This window comes from Mytilus trossulus, chromosome 8 (assembly GCF_036588685.1).
Source record: "Mytilus trossulus isolate FHL-02 chromosome 8, PNRI_Mtr1.1.1.hap1, whole genome shotgun sequence".
NCBI classification, from domain to species: domain Eukaryota; kingdom Metazoa; phylum Mollusca; class Bivalvia; order Mytilida; family Mytilidae; genus Mytilus; species Mytilus trossulus.
In genome coordinates, this window is record NC_086380.1 from 32,479,902 (window position 1) to 32,504,431 (window position 24,530).

At 32.4% G+C, this 24,530-nt stretch overlaps 1 protein-coding gene across 3 annotated transcripts; it reads right to left on the bottom strand.

The window, feature by feature from the left end:
• Positions 1-476: 476 nt before the first annotated feature.
• On the bottom strand, positions 477-24,529 carry LOC134680828 (HEAT repeat-containing protein 6-like). Of its 3 annotated transcripts, XM_063540075.1 has the most exons (25): positions 24,321-24,529; positions 23,432-23,542; positions 22,856-22,996; positions 22,236-22,351; positions 21,476-21,590; positions 20,902-20,997; positions 19,731-20,159; positions 19,246-19,304; positions 18,525-18,588; positions 17,134-17,210; positions 15,574-15,703; positions 14,926-15,025; positions 13,733-14,213; positions 10,938-11,019; positions 10,081-10,167; positions 9,252-9,386; positions 8,616-8,738; positions 7,905-8,029; positions 6,932-7,092; positions 6,268-6,344; positions 5,434-5,511; positions 4,356-4,577; positions 3,429-3,558; positions 2,558-2,722; positions 477-740 (listed from the first exon to the last, which is right to left on the bottom strand). In XM_063540075.1, the coding sequence occupies exons 1-25, from the start codon at positions 24,489-24,491 to the stop codon at positions 685-687; spliced, it is 3,531 nt and encodes a 1,176-aa protein (XP_063396145.1). In that variant the 5' UTR covers positions 24,492-24,529; the 3' UTR covers positions 477-684. The 3 variants fall into 3 exon arrangements, with proteins under 3 accessions (XP_063396145.1, XP_063396146.1, XP_063396144.1); XM_063540076.1 differs by lacking the exon at positions 18,525-18,588 and having other exon boundaries at positions 2,615-2,722; positions 19,182-19,304; XM_063540074.1 differs by lacking the exon at positions 18,525-18,588 and having other exon boundaries at positions 19,182-19,304.
• Between the last annotated feature and the right edge of the window lies 1 nt (position 24,530).

A 24,530-nucleotide genomic window follows, 5' to 3' on the forward strand; every position in this document is an offset into this window, starting at 1 on the left:
ATCCAGTTATGGCGGACAAATAGCAATAAGGTGTATTGTAATTTGCCACATCAAATCAAACTGATCAACCAGTAAACAATTTAAACCAACTGCTGTTTTCTTCAATGTACGAAGTGACAAAATAAAGTATAATGGGTACTTATCTCATATTAAATTAAATTCCCTTTTATACAAAATAAGCAGATGGTATTATTTCCAATGAGACAACTATCCATCAGAGTTCGAATAAATCAACTGCATTAACATGTTCATGTCCTGAATTTATGTATTAATAAGCCATCCATAATCATCATCAAATGAATCAGACCTATTGGTGAAGATAAAATATTTTCCAAGGGAGGTTTGTGAAATGACCATAATACAAAAAATTGACAGAATAAAAGGATTTATAAAATGTATCGAAGCACTGAGCTGACAAGGATTATTAAAAATATTTTTTTTAATAACTCCTCTGCATGCAATATAAAATAGAGCGCAAAAATCTGCATTCATTTTAATTCCATTCTAACAATTAACATTACAAATATAAATGTATCACATAAAGTTATTATTCAAAAATCACATTACGGAATGCAGAATTGTATCTTTGATATTGAGTAGCCACTTAAAAGTTCTTAATAATCATATGTTTGATCCAAATTGGTCTTTTCTTATTTCTTCGTTCAGCAACCACTTAAATTCCAATTAATCATATGTTTGAACAAATGCTGTCTTTTCTGGTTCCTTTTCTTCATCTTCATCTGCAAATATAAAACAATTATTTAAATAAAACATTCAAACCAAAAGACAAAATCAAATAAAAGATTGTTCTGAATGGCATACTTGAGTTTCTTTGACCTCTGGCATAAAATATTAGATAAAAAGGCAAAAACTCAAAAACATAACTTTGACCACTGAACCATGAAAATGAGGTCAAGGTCAGATGACATCTGCCCGCTAGACAGGTACACCATACAATCATTCCATACAACAAATATTGTAGACCTATTGCATAAGTATGAGAAAAACAGACCAAAACACAACAAGAGGCTGTCACAACGACAGCAAACCGGATTTATTAACATTTATTTGTGTCCTGGCAATATCACAAGCACCACTACTGATGAATGCTGAAAGTGAAAATCGTCAATATCAAATTTGACCTCCATTTTGAAGTCAGTATCAACATATTAAAATTTAAAAAGATTAGATAGAATGGTTCATGAGTAAATGCAAAAATGCGAATGGAAACGCCATTTTACGATCTTTCAATAACCATAACTCCTGAACGGTAAAAGTCAAAATCGTCATTATTGAACTTAACCTCTATTTTGTCATCAGTAACAATATTTAAAAATTTCATAAGCTTTGGTTGAATGGTTCATGAGAAAATGCACAGCCATAACTGGAAACACCATTTTTCAATCTTTCAAAAATCATAACTCCTGAACGGTAAAAGTCAAAATCGTCATTATTGAACTTGACCTCCATTTTGTCATTGGTAACAACATTTTAAAATTTGGGAAGCTTTAGTCAAACAGTTCATGCGTAAATGCACGGACACGACTGGAAACTCTATTTTTCAATCTTTCAAGAACCATAACTCCTGAAACGGTAAAAGTCAAAATCGCCATTATTGAACTTGACCTTCATTTAGTTGTCAGTAACAACATATCAATAATTTTAAAAGCTTTGATTGAACGGTTCATGAGTTAATGCACGGAGAACATTTGATTGCCGCCTGGCTGCCCGCCCCCCCCCCCCTTCCATACAAAGAATATACTAGCCCTATTGCTTATAGTATCTGAGATATGGACTTGACCACCAAAACTTAACCTTGTTCCCTGATCCATGAAATGAGGTTGAGGTCAAGTGAAAACTATCTAATGGGCATGAGGAACTTGCAAGGTACGCACAATACCAAATATAGTTATCCTATTACTTATAATAAGAGAGAATTCAACATTACAAAAAATCTGATTTTTTTTTTCAAGTGGTCACTGAACCATGAAAATAAGGTCAAGGACATTGGACATGTGACTTGACTGACAGAAACTTCATAACATGAGGCATCTATATACAAAGTATGAAGCATCCAGGTGTTCTACCTTCAAAAATATAAAGCTTTTAAGAAGTAAGCTAATGCCGCCACCACCGTCGCTGCTGGATCACTATCCCTATGTCGAGCTTTCTGCAACAAAAGTTGCAGGCTCGATAATAAAAGGAATCCACAGTATGACGTTAAATTTTTTTCACACACTTTCCAAATTTATTTCTAGATATTTTATTAATGAAATTTTAAGTAAGGCATAAGGGGATGAAACAACATATTACAATCAGTATGTCTGAAACTGTCAAATCCAATTTTAGACCCCTTTAACATAGAATTGTCCATATTTTGAGTTAGAGCTGGTAGACTTTTCTGTTATTTTGATATTATTTGTCCCAACAGTAGTACACTACACTTTAAAAATCTGTTTGAGACATAGCAGGTGGTTTTTATAATTTGAATTTATTGTCTAAAATAAAAGCACTTCAAAATTACTGTTCTCGGGCCATACTATTCAGGTATTTTTACCTATACTTCTTTCCAACTTGTCTAATCTCCTGATGTATTCCCTGGCATGTATATTACCTTCAATACGACACAGATCTATTAAGTTGTTGACTACACATTTTTCTGATTTTGTCAGGCTGCCATCAGATTCAAGTTTTCTCAGCTGTTCTTCTGCTTGTGGTAATTCTACAGTAAAAAATAAATGCAATATGGCTCTTAACATTCAAATTCAAAACATCTATGAGAAAAGCTGCAACCCGTTTCTTTTACTTTTATAACATAAAATACATACAGATTTAAAAATATTAAAAAAAATATGAAATTTAATGAATGAAATATATGTTCTATTGACCTAATTTTGGTGCTAAGTTTCAAAATGATTGATTGATTGATTTTTTGTGCTTTTGCACCAATTTTAAGCACTGTTTTGTGGTACCAAGTCATGACAGCTAGTTTTTAATGGTGGAGGTAGCCGTAGTGTCCTGAGAAAACCACCAATCTACAATAGGAAAACTGACAACCCTAGTCAATTAAGATTGGAGTGAAGTGCACCTGCGAACTTACAACCTCAGTGTTGACTGGCTAGTAATTACAGTAGTAACTTCTTAGACTCCCAGCCACTGAAGCCCCCAGTTTCAAAACGAACATGCATGCAAGCTAAATTGTCCCTCATTTTGAAATCTTATTGTTAAATGTGTTCAAATATGGATTCGAAAATGAGAACTCATAAGACTTTCTCAACCTCCTTAAGCCCAGTTCATTGATTAATTGACGAGACTTGATTCATAAATTCATCATTTCTTACTTTTAAGTAAAGTTATTCCTGCTATCATGTTTTCAATTAAAAGAGAAAAAAATACATCACATGATCTCCTTATATGGTATAATTTACCTTTATGTTTAGTGCTGTTTTTAAATCTATCAAAATACACAGTTATATCTTCTTTTGTCAGGAGGTCACTTAGTGTGGTCAGATCTTCTTGTGTGGTCAGTAGAATAATATGGAGAATAGCACTACAAATCTGTAAATGGTAAAATTTGCATTAATTACAAAACTTACAGTATGGTAGTTGTACAGATAAACTGCCTTGTGTTTTTACTCAAATTTCGAAACCAATTAATTTCAACAAATATTATCCCATAGTTTTAGTTTAAACATATTTATTTATAGTGGATTGGGAAACAAGTTTTGCAACTTATATTAATCCCTTTCCACTTTGCGGGTGCAAGTGCTGCCTTGTAGCTGCATTAGCCTGTTCATTTTCAAAATCTACAAGGGTGTCTTTAACATGCAAGAGATATGGCTCTCTCTTAACACGGGTCAGCTATTTATCGTCCCATAGTTTCATTTGTCTGTTCTTTAACCTTTCCATGTGGGGGCCCTGACATTATGGACTCTGCACGAAATCTGTTTATATTCTCTGCTGTTGGATGTTTGATATTGATTTTAATTGGACATGATATCTCAACCTAAGACAATTAATTATTACATTGTCCATATTTAAGGTGGTACCTAACACCTGAACTAAAATTTTATTTGGCTCGTTTAATTTTCTTAAAATTTTGACAAAGTATTTACTTTGAACTGTTGACAAAAATATAAAAATTTCAAAAAAATTGAACCAACCATTTAATCAGAAAAATTACACTGGTTATATAGCAGTTTGACAAAAACTAATTTTGATCATTGAGAAGCTTATATTCCCTTAACAGCATGATGTCATTAAAACGTTCTGCTGATTTTACAGAGTTATCTCCCTGTAGTGTTAGGTACCACCTTAATGTACAGCTTGTTGATATCAGCCAAGATCTTACTTACATGATCATTTAAACTGTCTCTATATCTGTACTCAGCAAAATCTGTTATGTCTTCTGCTGTCTTAAGTCCCTTGATTAAACTCTCCCATACATGGAGGTACAAATCTTGGTTACCATAGTGACAACGTTCTGCTGGAGATCCCAGTGCAAGTGCAGCATTGATGCGAACTTTGAAATTCTTACAATCAGTAACAACAGAACACAAAGTTATAAGTATATCTTTCTGTAAATAAGATATAAAAAGAATTATTTATTTTGATATTGAAAATTTCATTGCAATTTTACATCTATAAAGGAATTAAAAAAACAAACTCAAGTGATAAAAAAGTGTAAGCTGTTTCTTATACTTGCAATTGTATCAATTTAAATATCTCTGTTTATATTCTTTCTGTGTGTAACATTTCATAAATAACTTCGCATTTCAAATTTCATACAACAGAATACAGTTGTCATTATCAATGCAGGTACCTACACATGAGTAGCCCAATTCTATGTTTTCAAACTATTTTCATATTAAATAGCATGTACCAGTTAAAGCTCCAATTAATAAGAATGTGTCCATAGTACAAGGATGCCCCACTCACACTATCATTTTCTATGTTCAGTGGACAATAAAAAGGGGTCAAAACTCTAATTTGGCAATAAAATTAGAAAAGATCATTTCATAGGGAATATGTGTACTAAGTTTCAAGTTCCAAGAACTTTAACTTGAAGCTGGACAGATGGATGAACAAACAGACTCATGAAAGAATGGACCGTTGAACGAATGGACTGACAAACGAAGGAACAGACTCACAGACCTGAACACATAATGCCCATCTACTATCATAGGTGGGGCATAAAATGAACAGCAATACAAGCGACAGCAATAAATTAAAGTCCCACTGTTATGATCTGTTTGATTCCAAAATACCATTTTGTAATTATATACTCTGGGTAGTTTTTTTTTCTTTCTCCATAATAAAAGTAATTGTAAAATAAAGCCAAACAACAAAGTAGATTACCCTAAATCATGAATCTAAATAAACAAAACCTAATCAAAGTATCTAAGACTATAATGGAATATGTGTGATACTTACAATCCAAGGAGAGTTTCCATGATTAAGTAAACTGTTCCTGAATAAGTTACTAACAGCATAGCATGCATTCCATCTAACCTAAAACATAGGAAATAAATTGCATTATAGAAGACTGTTTTAATCATTAATATACTTAATATAAGCATCATAATTTATAAAACTGTGGATTCATTATTTGTTGAATACCAATTTTTATGGATTTCGTGTTCAACAAATAGTAAATGTGCTATTTGATTAAATGCCTCAATCCACGTAAATTGGTACCCAGGAAAATAACTGAATCTACAGTACATTTTTAAAGAGCAATGGAACATTGTTCAAATTGTGATAATCCCTGTTTATCGTTCAAATTGTGATAATCCCTGTTTATCAAAAATAAAATTAGAAAGATCATATCATAAGCAACAAGTGTACTAAGTTTCAAGTTGATTGGACTTCAGCTTCATCAAAAACTACCTTGACCAAAAACTTTAACCTGAAGCGGGACAGACGGACGTACAAACGAACAGAAGGACAAACCTACGAACGGATGCACAGACCAGAAAACATAATGCCCCTTTACTATCATAGGTGGGGCATAAAAATCTTAACAAAATAGACTCAACTATACATTTGGTCCATTTATCTGTCACAATTACTTGTTCAAAAACTATATTTTATAACAGTTCCATTCATAATGAATGAGTCTGAAGTTTAAAATCGCTGTGATTACTAACTACCTTAAACTTTAACCTGATACAAGACAGACAGATAATTTATCTGAACAACAGACACTCAGGCCGGAAACATAATGTCCTGAAAATATTTTGCAAACTAGAATTCTGAACAACATACTTTCATAGCTCCACTACTGATGTTTTTAACTAATGCCTTTACACCATCCTCTACTGCTGTTCGGAATGGAATCTTTGCTAAAATTAAAGGAAATATCTAAACAAGCTATAAAAAAAAATACTTTTAAAAGGCAATGTAAAATAACGAGCAGATAAAAATCTTTTAAACAATTTTTTTTTTTAGAGATTAATGAATGCAGATTTTGCTTTTCATTTTAAGTGCCAGTCTTTGTAACAATCAGGCAATTTAGGTAAAAATCAAAACATGATCAGAAAAAAACCCACCTAGCTAATCATGCTATAGAATACTTACCATCATCCTGAGTTAAAAATTATAAGTCTTTCATTTGTGTGTGTCTGGTTATATCAAATAACTTGGTTAGAAAATAGGGTAGAATGATCGCAAATTACAGAGTTATCTCCCCTTATTTGTTAATTTCTAGTGCATTTCAACCAAATTGTATCTTCTATTACCAGAACAGAAAATGGAAATGAATGTTATCTTTGTGCATAACTACATATTATTAACTGAAATCAATGTCTAAATGGGTGGGGTTTTTTTTGGTCATGTTTTCACCACTGCCTGATTATTAGGCAGACTTGCACTTAAATGTTATCCTAAACTCTGAAGACTATAATGTGCATGAAGCTTATATGTTATTTACCTAGACTTCTGGTTGGTAGGTATCTCATGATGTTACCCAAAGCTCTTACAGCATTAGATTTGACCTTGTCATTGTCCTGACATGCATGTGTTGCCGTCGTAAACAGTTTCTGTAGCAACAAGTCAGAGAAATCTTCCATGAACTCTGTATCCCCATCATCCCTGAAATTATAATTGTACTGTGTTACATTTTAATTGGTCTTCATTGGTTGTTGACATGACAAGAAATAGATACTTACTGGTCGATGAAGGTGGTACCCAACACCTCATCTAAAATTAATTTGGCTCGTTTAATTTTCTTAAAATCTTGACAAAATATTAACTTTGACCCTTTGACAAAAATTTCAAAATTTCAAAAAATTTGAACCAACCTTTTGATTAGAAAAATTACACTGGTTATATAGCAGTTTGACAAACACTTATTTTGAGCATTGAGAAGCTTAATATTCCCTTAACAACACAACGTCTTTAAAACGTTAAGCTGATTTTACAGAGTTATCTCCCTGTAGTAGGTACCACCTTAAGATAGAACTACTTAGACTTCTAAGACACTGAGATCCCTTTTTTTATTTCTCAACTATGCTGAGTTTTAATATAAACATAAGGAGATGTGTTATGGTTGTCAATGAGACCAACTATCCAACAAAGTTCAGATGAAGTGGATGTTAGCAATTATAGCCTACTCTACGGCCTTTAACAATGAGGAAAACCCATAATATATAGTCAGCTATAGAAGGCTCTGGCATGAAAAATATGAAACAACTCAATTGAGAAAACTAACGGACTAGTTTACATCAATTGAAATAATTACCCAGAATGCATTAGATTCTAATAGGGTGAACATAAATGAGACAGAAAATAAGCAACATTTGTCATGATTTCTTATGCTAAGTTTTTTGTAGACAAGCATACAATGAAAATAAACATTTGTTATGAAATGGATACTGTAATTAAGAAGTTAGTTGCCAACTTACTTATTCAGCACAAGAGCATCACATAAATTAGCCAGTGACCATGCTGTCTTGAGACGGACATTCAAACTACTGTCAGCCATGCAGGTCAGAATAGCATTAGCAGCATCAGCAACAAAGTTGACATCCTATGAAATATAGTGTAGAGGTCAAATTACTTATATGAAGAGAAAAAAAATGAGGTATAGACTGAATTTTTAAACTTTTACTCAATTAGTTGTAAACATTTCTTTAATTCAAAAAAATAAAAAATAACGATAAAATTAGATATCCTAAACAAGAGTTTGTTCATTAAATATTCCTGAGTGCTGCAATATTAAAATCTTTTTAAAGTTGAATGGACCTTCTTACAAAGAAATCACATAAATAACAGTAATCTACAGTAATTGTTTTGTTAAAACAGACCCTATAAAAAACTTTTATCTTTAATTTAACCAAAGAAGTGTCAATTGTAAGTTCAAGGTCAGATGACATTAGCCAATCAAGCATATATTAGATAGTGTTGACCTGTCAAGAGATCATGAATGGAAAGACAGATTAATACACACAAAGAGCTTAAGTAAATTGAAATATGCATAAATTACCCTATCAATAGTGTGATGGGGGTGTAATAGAAGAACTGAGAAACCAAACATTTTATTTCTGCTCTAATCAAGTTGACATATAATTATTGAACAACTTGCAAATTAAGTAGCAATGGTTCCTTAAACCCACCTCTCTCAGACAGGTATACAGTACATATACTCCAAGTGTCCTAACAGCAGACGATCTCACAACTCTATCTTCATCAGAGGTTAAACCTAAGATCAAGGTTATACATAATATTCTTTTATCCATCTGAAAGTAAACATTTATTTACATTGTATTAGTATATAAGTAAAATTGAAAATAAATGTATCAAACTGCTTTCCAATGTTCTAAAATTGTATAATGAATGTTACCGGGGTAGAACAGAGAATAATTGAGCTAAGTAAATTGAGTCATAGTCAACAGCCATTTCAAATAGTAATCATGATCTACTGTTTTATTAATTTTTTTATTAGAGAAAAAAACCACACAGACAGCTTTAACAAGTCACTTTGTTTTCATAAATCAAAACTTAAAAGTAAGGTGCCTTTCATATACTTTCTTTTTTAGGTAGTATTCAAATTAACATTTACCTGACAGCTTCTTTTAGCTGTTTGTCTTTTTTTTATAAAAAAAAATATATATTTATACATGATACTCTTTTGCAAAAATCTTTAATCATTGATATTGATAACTTACAGATATAATATTAAATACATCAGCTCCTATGTTAGACAGACACTCACATGTAACAGCTTTAGTTATTATTACATAATTACTCACAGATATAATATTAAATACATCAGCTCCTATGTTAGACAGACAATCACATGTAACAGCTTTCACAGGGTTGTGTGCTTCTCTCTGTAGAATCTTTGGAATAGGACCATTTAAGATATAGTCCCAGAACTGGTGCACCTAGAAGAGAGGAGAATAATTATATGTTCATAAAGATATTCTGTTATATCCTATATTCATTATCATGACTAAAATTAGTATTACATAGACTGCAGTAGAATGATTTATCCTCCCATAAATTTAAAAAAAAAATTCAAACAAAATGACCCACTGTGAGTAATTGTGAAAATGTGATTCTCTAATTCTTCCTCAATACATGCCTTTCTGCACTCATTGTTTCAAAAAATTTAATCAATGTGTGGTTCTTTGAGCTCATTACTTCATTGGTTAAAATCCGATTATGACGTCGAATTTTCTTGCTTTCCTCTGAATTTCCTATTGTGACGGCATGAAAAAAGGCGACCATGCCTGATGACGTCACATAGAAAGAACACATCTTTTTGCAGATCATTCGAAAATTGATCTATATTCTATTTTGCTATTCTCTCTTCTGGCAATAACAGATTTTTATACACTTGAAAATGATATCCTTTTGTAAATACATATACATAAAAGAAAATTTGACCTGATACTAATTTTTGTAACCTAAAGAATTTGGTAAAGATTGAGATCATCTTCAACTTTGTTGTCACTAACTTGTAAAGCAAAACAAGACAAACATCACCATCAAATTTAGATTTAAGATTTTATTTAATAGATTTTCTAAATATGGTTCCCTTTAGATAGTTTGTTTATATTCCTTAGAAATATATACCTCCGTAGAAGAAAGTCTTTGAGCTCCATCAGATTGATCCAGTGCCTGAATGTCTTTCTGTAAAGCTTGGGTTAACTCATCTAACAACTGAAAATATAGAAATAAAAAAATATATACTGTAAACCAACTAAGTTTCGCAAGCGATTTATTTTTGTGAGTAGAAAAATAACGTGAAATTAAATCAGCCCGAAAAGGAATAACTTGGATTTTTTCCTATCAAACAGCATTAAGTAAATAAGAAAATTGCTAAATTAAATCGCCGGAAGTTGACTACCTGGGTATAATCGGGAAATAAAGTATCCGCGAAAATAAGTTGGTTTACAGTAAACATTATTTAATCTGTTCAAATTGATAGCTATTACAATTCAATTACATGAAGCAAGATCTTGACAAATACAAGAGTTAAATATAAAACTAACTCAACAATTTTAATTTTAAAAGCTTACATCAACATGAGTTAAAAATGTACTATAAGCTTCAGGGTTTGCTCATAGTTGAAGGCCCTTTGGGTGACCTGTCTAGTTGTTTACATACTTGTGCTGGTGTTTGGAAGATTATTTTTGTCTTATTGGTAATCATACCAAGTCTAATTATTTTGATACAGACTAATTTTATTTTCAACTGTTTTTTTAACTTTTTAAACATATCTCTATGACTGAAATCATCTCAAAATTATGTTTAATGATGCACAAATAAATATGTTAATAGTCCTCCAAATTCTGAATCCTATTGGGGTTATCAATCTATTGTTACATTGTTTTCATTACAATTTTTTGTACTACCCGTATTTATATAACTTTGACTTTTGTGTCATTATTTTAAGACAGGTTTCTTGTCTATAATACAGTTCAAGTTACCTTAGAAGTATGAAGTCTGATTACACCATCACTGTCCTCAAAACATTTACATGTCAGATCTCTTAATATTGGTAAACTATTCCTGAAAAAAATAAACCATTGATGATAACTGTTCGCTGTAACTATTTGTCATGTGGTGATTTTGGTGTCTAATGGCAGATTTTTGATTGTCTGTGTAAAATTTATTCATCAATTTGTAAGTTAGAGCTAGAGATATAGTAGAGACACCTGTCTAATGTTAAGGAAGCTGGCTTGTCATGTTTTAGATTTTTTGTCAGATTTTCGGAATCCTCCGGTTTTATCCATTTGCCTTGAAAAAAGTTGCCCTGTGACCCCCTTTTTTCTTTTTGTAAATCTTTTCCATGTTTAATGATAAGCCATCTGTAAAAGTCTTATAAAATTTTAATTACTTTTTAACAGTTTTTGAGAACTTCAACTTGTCAATGATAAAGCTACGAAAAGTCAAAAGAGAATATTTTCCCGCCAAAATTTCAATGACCCATATCTCAAATACCTCATACATGTGATTCTTCCGGCAGGAGTCAAAATCTCCCGCTTTTCAGACCCTCTTCCGTCCCTCCCGTTAAAATTTGAAATCTTCCGCTTTTTGAAAATGTCGAAAATTTCAGTAGACATGTTTGTTTAAATTTTTTTATTACAGACAGAGAAAAAGTCCGAGAAACCCGAAATTTATATGGGAAAAGTCCGAGAAAACCGGAAGTCACTATTTCCTGTTTTGATTTTGTTTGAAAGGTAAAAATGCAATTAGCGTCCTGTAATCAATGAAGGTGTTAAGGATTACACTGTGTATACAACAATAAAAGACAATTGGCAATACCTGGTGATACCTAGCAAGTTTAAGATACATACCAGGATGATTAAAAGTGAAATATTGACAACAGATTATATAGTTGTATAAACAACGACTTTGTGCTTTAAGGTTTATGTACCCTTCTGTGGCCATTTTTGTACGAACTTTTCAAACTTCAATTGTATCAAAACTACAGATATAATGAAAAATAGAGATAGGCCATTTTGTACATATTCCAAGGGGAAACTTGATGTAAAGCATTATTTTTTACTGTTCCATTGCATTTAATAGAAAAAGAGGACTTTGTGGCAAATAAATCGAGATTTTTGTAGAAAATCAACAGCCTTTATCTTTGAACTCTCATATTTGGCAATTTGATGACTGATAGATATATGATTATTGCATGCAGTGCTAGCATTGATTTCCTTAAAACAAGTTTATAAATGTAGTTATTGGTTAAAACAAATATAATTATGGCCAAAATCAAGTACACCTTTTAGGGTGCGCTCGACTTTAGTGACTCAGCACGAGGTGTTTTGGAATTTACAGGTTGCTTAGAACTTTTTGTAAAAAATGAACACTAGCACATCATAGAAAATCAAGTGAGTAATTTATGTTTCAAATTTTATAACAAAAATCTCTGTATTAAAGGCTGTGGATTTTCTATAAAAATCTTGATTTATTTGCCACAAAGTCCTCTTTTTCTATCAAATGCAATGAAACAGTAAAAAGTAATGCTTTGCATCAAGTTTCCCCTTGGAATAAGTACTAAATAGCCTATCTCTATTATTTATTATATCTGTAGTTTTGATACAATTTAAAAAATTCGTACAAAAATGGCTACAGAAGGGTACATAAACCTTAATTATTTTGAATGTGTTGATAACAATTCTGCAAGGATCAGTTACTGAATCTCAGAGACAAATGAAAGCAACTCAAATATGATATTTATGGCTTGTATTCCATCCAGTATGAGTATGTTAACCTTGGACAACTCTAAAATTTAATATTTGACTAAATGCAAACCGTATGTTATCACCAAATACCCAAGCAGCAAATTAAAGAAGACCAATTATCTAACCAAATTCAACTCTGCCTGGAGATCTGAGTTCAAATGGTGCAACTCCAGTGCATAAGGTCAATACCATGCTTACTACACTTCATGCAAAGCTGACTATGGTGGCCCTAATGACTTGACCAAATATGGAGACAGCTACCCAACAGAAAACTAACTACAAAATGTTTATCATTTCAACACCTTCTGTTACTAGCATGATTAGTAGTGGTACCAAAAGTTGACAATGTAGCTTAAGCAGAGATACTTTTTGCCAACTATGTATCATGGCTATCCACTTACTCTTGAACTATACATAGTAATAAATATTTGAAAAACCCATTATCTTTATTTTTTTTCAAGTAAAAATGGCTATGCATGTGTTGAAAGGTATGGAATCATAGCTTTGTTAACAAAAAAAGAAGATATATGCAGTTTGAAAACACAAAAAAAAACCATTGCGTGCGTCGATAAAAGGTCGATTAAAAATCTCCAGTTATGAAGCCCAAACTCCAGCTGAAAATTTCCAAATCTTCAGTTGTGGCTTGACAACTCTGTCACATGTCTGATACCTATATATTTTTATTGCTCTTTAGATTCCTTTATTAATTCCCTATCAATATAAACTAGTGTTTTGAATAGTTAATTACTTTGAAACTGAGAAGGGAACTCCCTTAAGGGTAGAACTAATGTCAGTTTTTGTATTGATAAGTTGCTATCTCATTACCGTATACCTCACCTCATCTTTAGAAGCTGTCATTTTTAAGTTAAAATGTATCCACAAAAAGCAAATTAATCATTACCAATAAATTCTTAAACTATCATTTCAATTCAGATAAAGTGTAATAAATTTCTGTTTAAATATTTCACAGTTGTACCAAAGAGTTATAAAATAACATTTCTAAAATTCTATATTGACCATAAACAAACCTTATGATAGGAAAATATCCTTTAGTAAGATGAGCCAGAACTTGTAATGACTCTAGCCTAACAGGAAGTGGTTCTGTGTAGTACTCTCCATTTTCACCGAACCCTCGTGGCTGTGGTGTTATATTTTTAACACACAGTTTAATCAACCACGACGTCTGTGAAGCCTGGCTTTGTAACAATGGATCTGAGTACACAGGTGTCTGGGTACCAGATATTCCAGGAGATGGTGTAGACAAACCAGGTGACACATTCCCAGCTTCAAGATTTCCAGATTCAGGTGACTGGTTACTATTGAAACCAGAATCCACAGGATCATTTGTTTTGATAGCTATTACTGGGTTTGGTAAGTCTTTAGTCGAGCTTGACAGAGACAGGGATGTTGTTCTGGATGGCTGTATGATATGGCACACCTCCATTAATGGTGGCTGGATAGCAGAAACAGCACCAAAGCATGTTAAACATGCTACTCTCACATTAGGGTCTGAAAGGTATACAATAACATTCCTTTATCAATGTGAACTGTGCGCATTTTATTATTTTTATAGCAAGAAGCTTGTTTTTTTTTTACATAAATAAGGCCGTTAGTTTTCTCGTTTGAATTGTTTTATATGGTCTTATCGGGGCCTTTTATAGCTGACTATGGGGTATGGGCTTTGCTAATCGTTGAAGGCCGTACAGTGACCTATAGTTGTTAATGTCTGTGTCATTTTGGTCTTTTGTGAATAGTTGTCTCATTGGCAATCATACCATATCTTCTTTTTTATATTAAATATTGTTAGTGGTTATAACACTTTCTATAAATCTATTATATTGGATTCCCACTGAAAAAAGGGTAATTTGGACAGAAATTTCGCCTTGCAATTAAGGCCACCTACTGACCCCACAAAGAGTTGTTGCAAGGGTTCTTAGTGTGCAAAATGTGTGCCTTTCTCTAGTTACATGAGGCATCTGATTGTATGTTCCCATTTTGAATGAAAGTGGCTGCATACTAATAAATCCCCCATAATCAAACGGAAACCCAACTTTTGGAAAGGTTTTACTGTCTAGTAGAAGAAGGCAAAAATTTACAATCTTTCTGTTCCCAAGTCACCCTGAAACACTTTCGAATCATACATCTGATGATATACTGTGTGACATATGTTAGAATAGTATGGAAAACCTTGCAAAATATGTAATATATCAACACAACTAACCTCTATGACCCAGAAAATTCCTGACTTGTTTAACAACTCTAGACAGCAGTCCTGGTCTCATTTTCTGGTAGGGTACATTGGAGATAAGTGTAGATAGACACTGCAAATAAATTGTACAAGAATTGTTACAACACATTATGTATCATACATGTACTTTCAGTAACCAAAAAATCAAAATAAAACATATATATCATTTGTTTTAGATTCAATTGTTCTAGATAGAAACTATTTACAATCATAATTATTCTTATTTCAAAGGTAGGGAAATTACTTTTCCAATGTGATCTGTCCCTATAACCATTCTATCTACATTCTGTGACTCCATCCTGTTTTGGAGAATATTAAGATACTTATTTTTTATAAACGTGTCTATTCAATTTCTTATTTGAGCAATAAATTATGATGCAACTTATTCCAGATTCCTGCACTTTCCAATAGATTTCCTACATAACAATGCATATGGCATTGTGTCACAGTGAAAACTTATTGTTCAATAACTTTCTTTATGCAGATTGACCCATTGACCCAAGGTCAGTCTACCTGTGTAAAAATCAGAGAATTATTTACTTCTTAAGACAATCAAACTTACTTTAATGAGCTGTGTAAGTGTTAATGGAAAGTTTTCTGATACCAAGGGAAGTAACTTACTTTAATGAGCTGTGTAAGTGTTAATGGAAAGTTTTCTGATACTAAGGCCAGTAACAAGCAGCGATGGAGTTCATGTACAGTTGATCCTAACACAGTGGAAAATGCAGTAAAGGCAGTTCGTGATTGGTCACTGAAATGTAACATCATGAAAAACTTTATTTAAAAATCTCTAAAAATGTATGATAAATGTTAAATTGCCCCCAATTTTTTTTTTTAACATAACTGATGTTAATTAGTAGTATGTAAAAAGAACAAGAGTGCAAACGCTGAAATGTCTCGCCTTCTTTACTAATCATTGATATTATGTTAATAGTCCTAAGTATAAAGCTTTATTATAACTGTCACATGAACTTAACATTAACCAAGATAACTAAATAAAGACCAATGAACCATGAGAATGAGGTCAAGGTCAGATGAACCATACCAAGCAGACATATACAGATAACAATGCTTCCATACATCAATTATAGTTGACCTACATGACCTATTACTTATAGTTTAAGAAAAATAGACCAAAACACAAAAACTTAACACTGTTCAATGAACTGTGAAAATGAGGTCAAGGTCAAATAAACCTGCGCCACTGACATATAGATCATAAAATATTTCTATACACCAAATATAGTTGACCTATGGCTTATAGTATTAGATAAAGAGACCAAAACTCAAAAACTTAACTTTGACCACTGAACCATGAAAATGAGGTCAAGGTCAGATGACACCTGCCCGCTAGACATGTACACCTTAAATTCACTCCATACAACAAATAAAGTAGACCTATTGCATAAAGTATGAGAAAAACAGACCAAAACACAAAAACTTAACTATAACCACTGAACCATGAAAATGAGGTCAAGGTCAGATGACACCTGCCAGTTGGACATGTACACCATACAGTCCTTCCATACATCGAATATTCTAGCCCTACTGCTTATAGTATCTGAGATATGGACTTGACCACCAAAATTCAACCTTGTTCACTGATCCATGAAATGAGGTCGAGGTCAAGTAAAAACTGTCTGACAGGCATGAGGACCTTGCAAGGTACGCACATACCAAATATAATTATCCTATTACTTATAATAAGAGAGAATTCAACATTACAAAAAATCTGAACTTTTTTTTCAAGTGGTCACTGAACCATGAAAATGAGGTCAAGGACATTGGACATGTGACTGACGGAAACTTCGCAACCTGAGGCATCTATATACAAAGTATGAAGCATCCAGGTCTTCCACCTTCTAAAATATAAAGCTTTTAAGAAGTGAGCTAACGCCGCCGCCGCCGCCGTAGCCGCCGCCGGATCACTATCCCTATGTCGAGCTTTCTGCAACAAAAGTTGCAGGCTCGACAAAAACCTAACCTACCAGCCAGTATTTGTAATTATAGTGAAAATCTTTTAAATCGAAACAAACACAAAAGTTAAAATTCAAAATTTTGTATCCAGAACTGAATCTATAAGAAAGAAATAGAAAATAACTAGTTCATACTAAATCCAAATAGAAAACGCTGTTACAATTTTTTTGTTTATTTATGCTTATTTATTCTATTATTTATCACCTGTCGTCAGCAGCAGCCAAAAATGTCTTTGTTCCATCTAACAAAGCTGTCAATGTTGCAAGAGCTCCCATACGACACTGGAAAAAAAGTATACAAAATATTAAAGGTGGTACATGTACCTAACACTACAGGGAGATTACTCTGTAAAGTCAGCTAAATGGTTTAATTACGTTGTGTTGTAAAAAGAATATTAAGCTTCTAAATGATCAAAATTGGTGTTTGTCAAACTGCTATATAACCAGTGTATTTTTTCTAACAAAACAGTTGGTTCAAAATTATTGAAATTGTTACATTTTTGTTAAAGGGTCAAAGTAAACACTTTGACAAAATTTTATAAAAATTAAACGAGCCAAATTAATTTTAGGGAAAGTGTTGGGTACCACCTTAAGCACAAACAAAATCAACATGAAAGTTCGTAATATTGTTCACTCATTTTTTCGTGGAGCATTATTTGTGAGTTGCCTGGGTAGAGGTGCACCAATTTAAATTTAAATGCTCTATAAAATACATATGTCCTACAGATAATTTGTATGCTGAATTATTCCAAACCAAGAAATCAAGTGCAATTAATAAAGACAATACACAATTTTGCTTCAATCCACTTTTATAATATAAAATTGCACAAAATTATATGTATTGTATACTAATGCTCTTTATATGCTGTATTCAACACTCGTTTGCTTCAAATAAAATCATCATAGATACCAGGAATAAAATTGTATTTACGCCAGACACGTGTCTCGTCTATACAAGACTCATCAGTGACGCTCGAATCAAAAATGTTTAAAAGGCCAAATAAAGTACAAAACTTTCATCCTTTGGCATTTGATGGAAAGTTGTCTCATTGGTGATAATAGCACATCTTATTTTCATATATAGATAAACCTTGCATGAATGATCTATCAGAATTTTGGTAAAGAAATAAGTCATAAAACATAACCATAGTGACATACCTTTGGTGACGGGTCCTTAAGGATTATGGTAAACAATGTCTGTATTTGTGAACTGTTACCAGAAGTTACATACCTTAGGTGATGGGTCCTTAAGGATTATGGTAAACAATGTTTGTATTTGTGAACTGTTACCAGAAGTTACATACCTTAGGTGATGGGTCCTTAAGGATTATGGTAAACAATGTCTGTATTTGTGAACTGTTACCAGAAGTTACATACCTTAGGTGATGGGTCCTTAAGGATTATGGTAAACAATATCTGTATTTGTGATCTGTTACCAGAAGTTACATACCTTTGGTGACGGGTCCTTAAGGATTATGGTAAACAATATCTGTATTTGTGAACTGTTACCAGAAGTTACATACCTTAGGTGATGGGTCCTTAAGGATTATGGTAAACAATGTCTGTATTTGTGAACTGTTACCAGAAGTTACATACCTTTGGTGACGGGTCCTTAAGGATTATGGTAAACAATATCTGTATTTGTGAACTGTTACCAGACCTTACATACCTTTGGTGACGGGTCCTTAAGGATTATGGTAAACAATATCTGTATTTGTGAACTGTTACCAGAAGTTACATACCTTAGGTGATGGGTCCTTAAGGATTATGGTAAACAATGTCTGTATTTGTGAACTGTTACCAGAAGTTACATACCTTTGGTGACGGGTCCTTAAGGATTATGGTAAACAATGTCTGTATTTGTGAACTGTTACCAGAAGTTACATACCTTTGGTGACGGGTCCTTAAGGATTATGGTAAACAATATCTGTATTTGTGAACTGTTACCAGAAGTTACATACCTTTGGTGACGGGTCCTTAAGGATTATGGTAAACAATGTCTGTATTTGTGAACTGTTACCAGAAGTTACATACCTTTGGTGACGGGTCCTTAAGGATTATGGTAAACAATATCTGTATTTGTGAACTGTTACCAGAAGTTACATACCTTTGGTGACGGGTCCTTAAGGATTATGGTAAACAACGTCTGTATTTGTGAACTGTTACCAGAAGTTACATACCTTTGGTGACGGGTCCTTAAGGATTATGGTAAACAACGTCTGTATTTGTGAACTGTTACCAGAAGTTACATACCTTTGGTGACGGGTCCTTAAGGATTATGGTAAACAACGTCTGTATTTGTGAACTGTTACCAGACGTTACAGAGTCAGGAATGAAAGACGACCAGTATCCAAACATCACTTTCTTGTCTGTATTCTGTAAATTGGTATCAAATTTTATAATAAAATCTATTTTCTATTTAAAATCAGTTCTGCAAAAACAAAAACAAATCTAACTTGAACATTTAATCAACAAACATCAAAAAAATAAATTGCATCATTGGGTCCATATAAACCTAAATGTTCTTTATCAAAGATATTTTAACTTCTTAACAAAGAAATACTGTAAACCAACTTATTTTCGTGAGCGATTTATTTCCGAGACTTTCACGATTAGAAAAATAACGCGAATATAAATCGTCGCGAATATGTCAATCTTTGATCTTTCCTTAATAAACTTCATCAAGTTAATCAGATAATCTCGAAATTAAATAGTGGCAAAGTGGTAAAGAAAGGGTAAAACGCGAAACAAAGTATCCGCGAAAATAAATTGGTTTACAGTTAGTAACGAAAATATACTTACTTTTATGACTGTATGAAGACATGCTAAAGCACATTGTCTAACTTTAGCACATGTTGATCTATATCTTGAACTTTGACCTCCTTCTGTGTCAGAGAAATCAGACTCTGAACTACTTATTTTGGCCCAAGCAGGTCTAAATACTGCCTGTTCACCTCGAACTTGTCCTTCAACTGACAATCCATTCACAGCCTGTGCTAAGTTTGTGTCATCTTGACCTTTTCCTTGATCTGGTTGACCTTCATCTTGCTCTTTACCCTTTTTTGGTTTTCTTTTCTTGGATTTTTTGTTGCCTTGACCTTCAGCTTGTGACTTTTGTGGTGAAGTTGGAGTCTTATCTGAACTAGAAGGTTCCACATTACTGAGAGGTGTTGGATGTAGTGTATCAGGTACCATAACTGGTATGTTAGAAATTCCATGAAACATTGATGTCTGAAATATAACAGAGATTTGACATTTCAAAAACTGTTTTTGCATGTATCCATTGAATAAAGGTAGTTTAAATATTCAAATGGCATAATAAAATTGAACAGTTATAAAGTATATACATGTATAAGAAAAAAAAAGTTAAAGATATCAAGACAATCAAATTCATGTACCAGCATTGTACTTTCCCTGCTTTTATTTTTATGTAAATTGCATACCAATGTCAATAGCTTATCTAAATGCTAAACAGAGTTGAGACTGTGTAATAAACATTAGATTTGACATTGTAATGAGTATATTTTCCCGTTCAATAAATAATTTCAAACAATATGTGTGTATAAAACAGACAATTAAGAAAAAAGACATATTCTGTGATATACATGTATGTATATCTGGTCTGATAATAATTCAATTTGCACAGATATTTACATTATGATACTAGTCAAATTGTAATTCAAACTGTATATATTTTTATGCTTTTACATTTTTCTCACTGATACACATAGTTAATATGGCTTCGACTAACGAAAGCTCCATTTGGAGTTAATGTGTTTAGAGACTACTTATGTCAGTACACCTTTCCTATATTGCCTGTAATTCAAACTGTACTTCATATACTAATGTAGACCTAGATACTTATTCAATCTTTTTTGTACAAGCCTTTCACTGGGAACTAAAATTTATCACAAAATAAACCTCTAATACATCAAATCAGATGATGAAATTTAAAACAGTGTGTATTTCTTACCCTAACTCCAGCCAAAAGTGGTCCAAGTTGTTCAGAAGGCATTATTTTAGTGGCAGCCAGTAAATTCTGTAATCCTCTCAAGGTACAAATCATAACCTACAAAAAATTCAATAAGATACTCATATGGATAGTTACGTTAAGTGGAACAATAAACTGTAAATTCAGAAATTATTGCAAACAATTAGTATCTATAGTGATTTTGACATGACCAACAAAATCTTAATTAATCATTGTGATTTAACAAAAACATATTTATTAGTATATTTATCACTGAACTAGTATATATATGTTTAGGGGCCAGCCGAAGGACGCCTCCGGGTGTGGGAATTTCTCGCTACATTAAAGACCTGTTGGTGACCTTCTGCTGTTGTTTTTTCTATGGTCGAGTTGTTGTCTCTTAGACACATTCCCCATTTTCATTCTCAATTTCATTGTATTAAAAATCAGAATGCTAGTTCTTATTACATGTATTGCAGTATACATCTCTAGAGATGAGAAATATTTTGCTCACAATGATCACAGTGATCACAGTGAAAATATCATAAAAATAAGAGAAATGTTTAAAATGTTTAACCTTGCATTGAATCATGGATTCTAATCTAGTAGTTGGTATCTTGTGTAACAATTTCATGAAAATGTCAAAACATAAACTAGCATATCTATCTTCCATGTACGTCTGGCCTGATACTCTGAAAAATAGAAATAAAGTGTTGATTAAGTCAATTACTGTTTCATGTCTCTAACAAAAATGTGCTTTGTTGCTAAAATGATAACTCAATTAGTCAGCTGTTGGTGCAATAATTATCCCCTTCTTGTTCATTATTTAGGAAACACTATTTTTTGTTACAGTAACATCACAACAGTGACCTACAATTATATTGTAGTCATACTAAAATTGGGAGCTCATATTCTATTGTATTTTAAGTAAAATAACGACATAAGTGTAGTTAACAATAACAGAAACTATGGTGGCATGGTGGCATTTCTAAACATTCATTCACTGGTATATATATGGAAGTTTTTAACGACCTTGACTGGCTATACAGCCCTTGCGCGGGTATTGATGGCATATTAAAACTATATATCAATTCTTTTTTTTTCTAGTTACAATAGATTCTTTTTTTAAGCTGTACTTATATTTTATGGATTTTCTTAGTATTTGTGATCCATAAATATAAGTATTCAACAAAATACAAACCATGAAATAAGTATCCACTAAAAACAAACTGTACACAATCTCTGAAAAATTGGAACATGTACGAAAAAATGAATCCAATGCATCCAAAAAATACCAAAATCACAGTTAAAATTGGCCTTATTGATAATTTACATACTTGATTGTCATATTTTCTAAAGTCTGTACAGCTTGTCTGAGAACTTCCTCCTCTGTAGCTCCTCCTTCTATCAGAGGTATCAGTATTCCTCTTCTACTCAATAGAATATCATGGAACTGTAGAATAAAGTTTTAACATTTATTAACCTATTCACATCTGGGGATAACAATTAAAGATGTACTTGATGGTTTTTTCAGTTGTTGGGTCAACTTATTCATATGTATTCACATCCCCTTTCATTCATAAAAAAGTAAGAAAATACAAAGCTGACAATAAAAAAATCTCATGGCGATTATTATAAATTTTTAACATCTGACAATTTTCGACAAATAACGAAAATATTTATAGAATATGTAAAAATACGGAGATATGGAGTGATTGACAATCAGACAAGCTTCCACTAAAGTTCAAATGAACTTGGTGTAAGCAATTATAGGCGACGTACTGCCTTCAGCAATGGATAAACCCCCATAGCTTATGGTCGACTTGGTACATGCACAAAAATAATGTGGCAGAGTTCAACATGTTTGTGAGCATTCAATCTGATTCAATAAGGAAATGATAGGATATAATTGTTGATTTCTTTTTTTTACCACAGTATATTCCTCATTTATACTAACCTTTGTTAAGAGTCCAACATTTTCATAAACCACAGCACCTAAAGCCTGTAGAATCATAGGTAATGCCCACGGCTGACATCTCTGTGCTCCTCCAATCAAATACTCTGTTACAGCTAATAGTGTAGATTCTGTCAGGTTCAACTTGTAAAAAAAGAAAACTACTCTGTGAAATACATGTATGTCAATGTAAACAATACGTCATCTAGATTAAATTACTGAACCAGATTATAGAAACTAAAATGAGTCTGTCTAATCATTTGCTTTCTCAGTATAAAAAAAATCAATAAAAATGAACATAAAGAATTTTCTAGTGTATTTCTAAATATTTCCAAAACGCCTCTCATACACGTCATCAGTTTCAACTACTATTGGCTCCAGCAGATTATGTAAATTCATGTTCATATGTGCTTTTTAAGTAAAAGTGTTTATGTAGGGTTGACGTCTCCTTGAATTTTATTCATACCAGTGGTATATGTTATCTAAAAATATTATATCAAAACAATACATGAATGTACAAAATTAACCGATTTGACAATTTAATGTCAATCTTCAATGAAATTGACAGTTTAATCTTACTTGTTGTCTTGCAGTGAAGTTAAATACTGTCTGACACACTTTAACTAGGAGTCTTTCATCATGTAGAGGTATCAGTCTACACAGTTTGAACTGGATCAATGCATTGGCTTCCTGAAATAGAAATAAAGTAAAGTACATGTAGCCACTGAAATCTAAAAAATATGGTGAAGTAAGATAATCAAATTATAGTCTTAAAAAAATGTAAACAAAGAGTACACAGGCTGAAATGTCAGCCTCTACACCCAACAAATGGACATTTTTAACCACCTTGACTGACTTTATACAGCTCTTCCAAAGTAATTCACTGTACACCCATTGGATCTGCCTCTGTTTTATACCATTTATTGAGGTGGTAATGGGGTTGCCTTCATGACAAAAAAATGGTAAAATATCTTGCCAATTGACATTAATGGTAATTTTTGGTGTCTGTCTGTCTGTTTGGCAGCATGATGATAATCCACAGGGGTTTGCTACAATTGCCAGGTTTACTATCCATACGAACTCCTAAAAAAAAAGTGTTTTTTATGGGTTCGTTTAGATAGTAAACCCGGCAATTGTAACAAACCCCTGTGGATAATCTGTACACTTTCTTTACAATAATGAGTGACGTTAATATTTTTCTAAAATAACAGTAACAGTTCATTATTTGAGACTTGTGTTGAATCACGATTACAACATTTTTGCGAATCACAATAAAATTTTAAACAATTTGAGGCAAACAGTAGCCAAAAATGACCGTTTGACACCTGACAGTTAGGGACATTCTGTCAACGTATATTTGTTCCGCCTAACAGACGTTTCAATGGAAACATTGTTATAAACATAGTCTTTCATATGATATAATTAATAAGACAGATTTCTAAAAAAAATTCATTTGTGCAAAATGTACCTCTTCTGTCACAATTTTAGAAGAATAATCAATAGAGTTTATTTCATCTAGAAGAAGATTAAGGTTTGTCCTTGACATTTCATCTCCCTGACTTGTGAATTTCATAAATCTTTTGAAACATTGTTCAAATCTGTCTCTTTCAACAGCAGAAAATCCAGATTCATCAGCCATCTCAGGAATTTGTTGATTCTTGATAGTTACTCAGAGTTT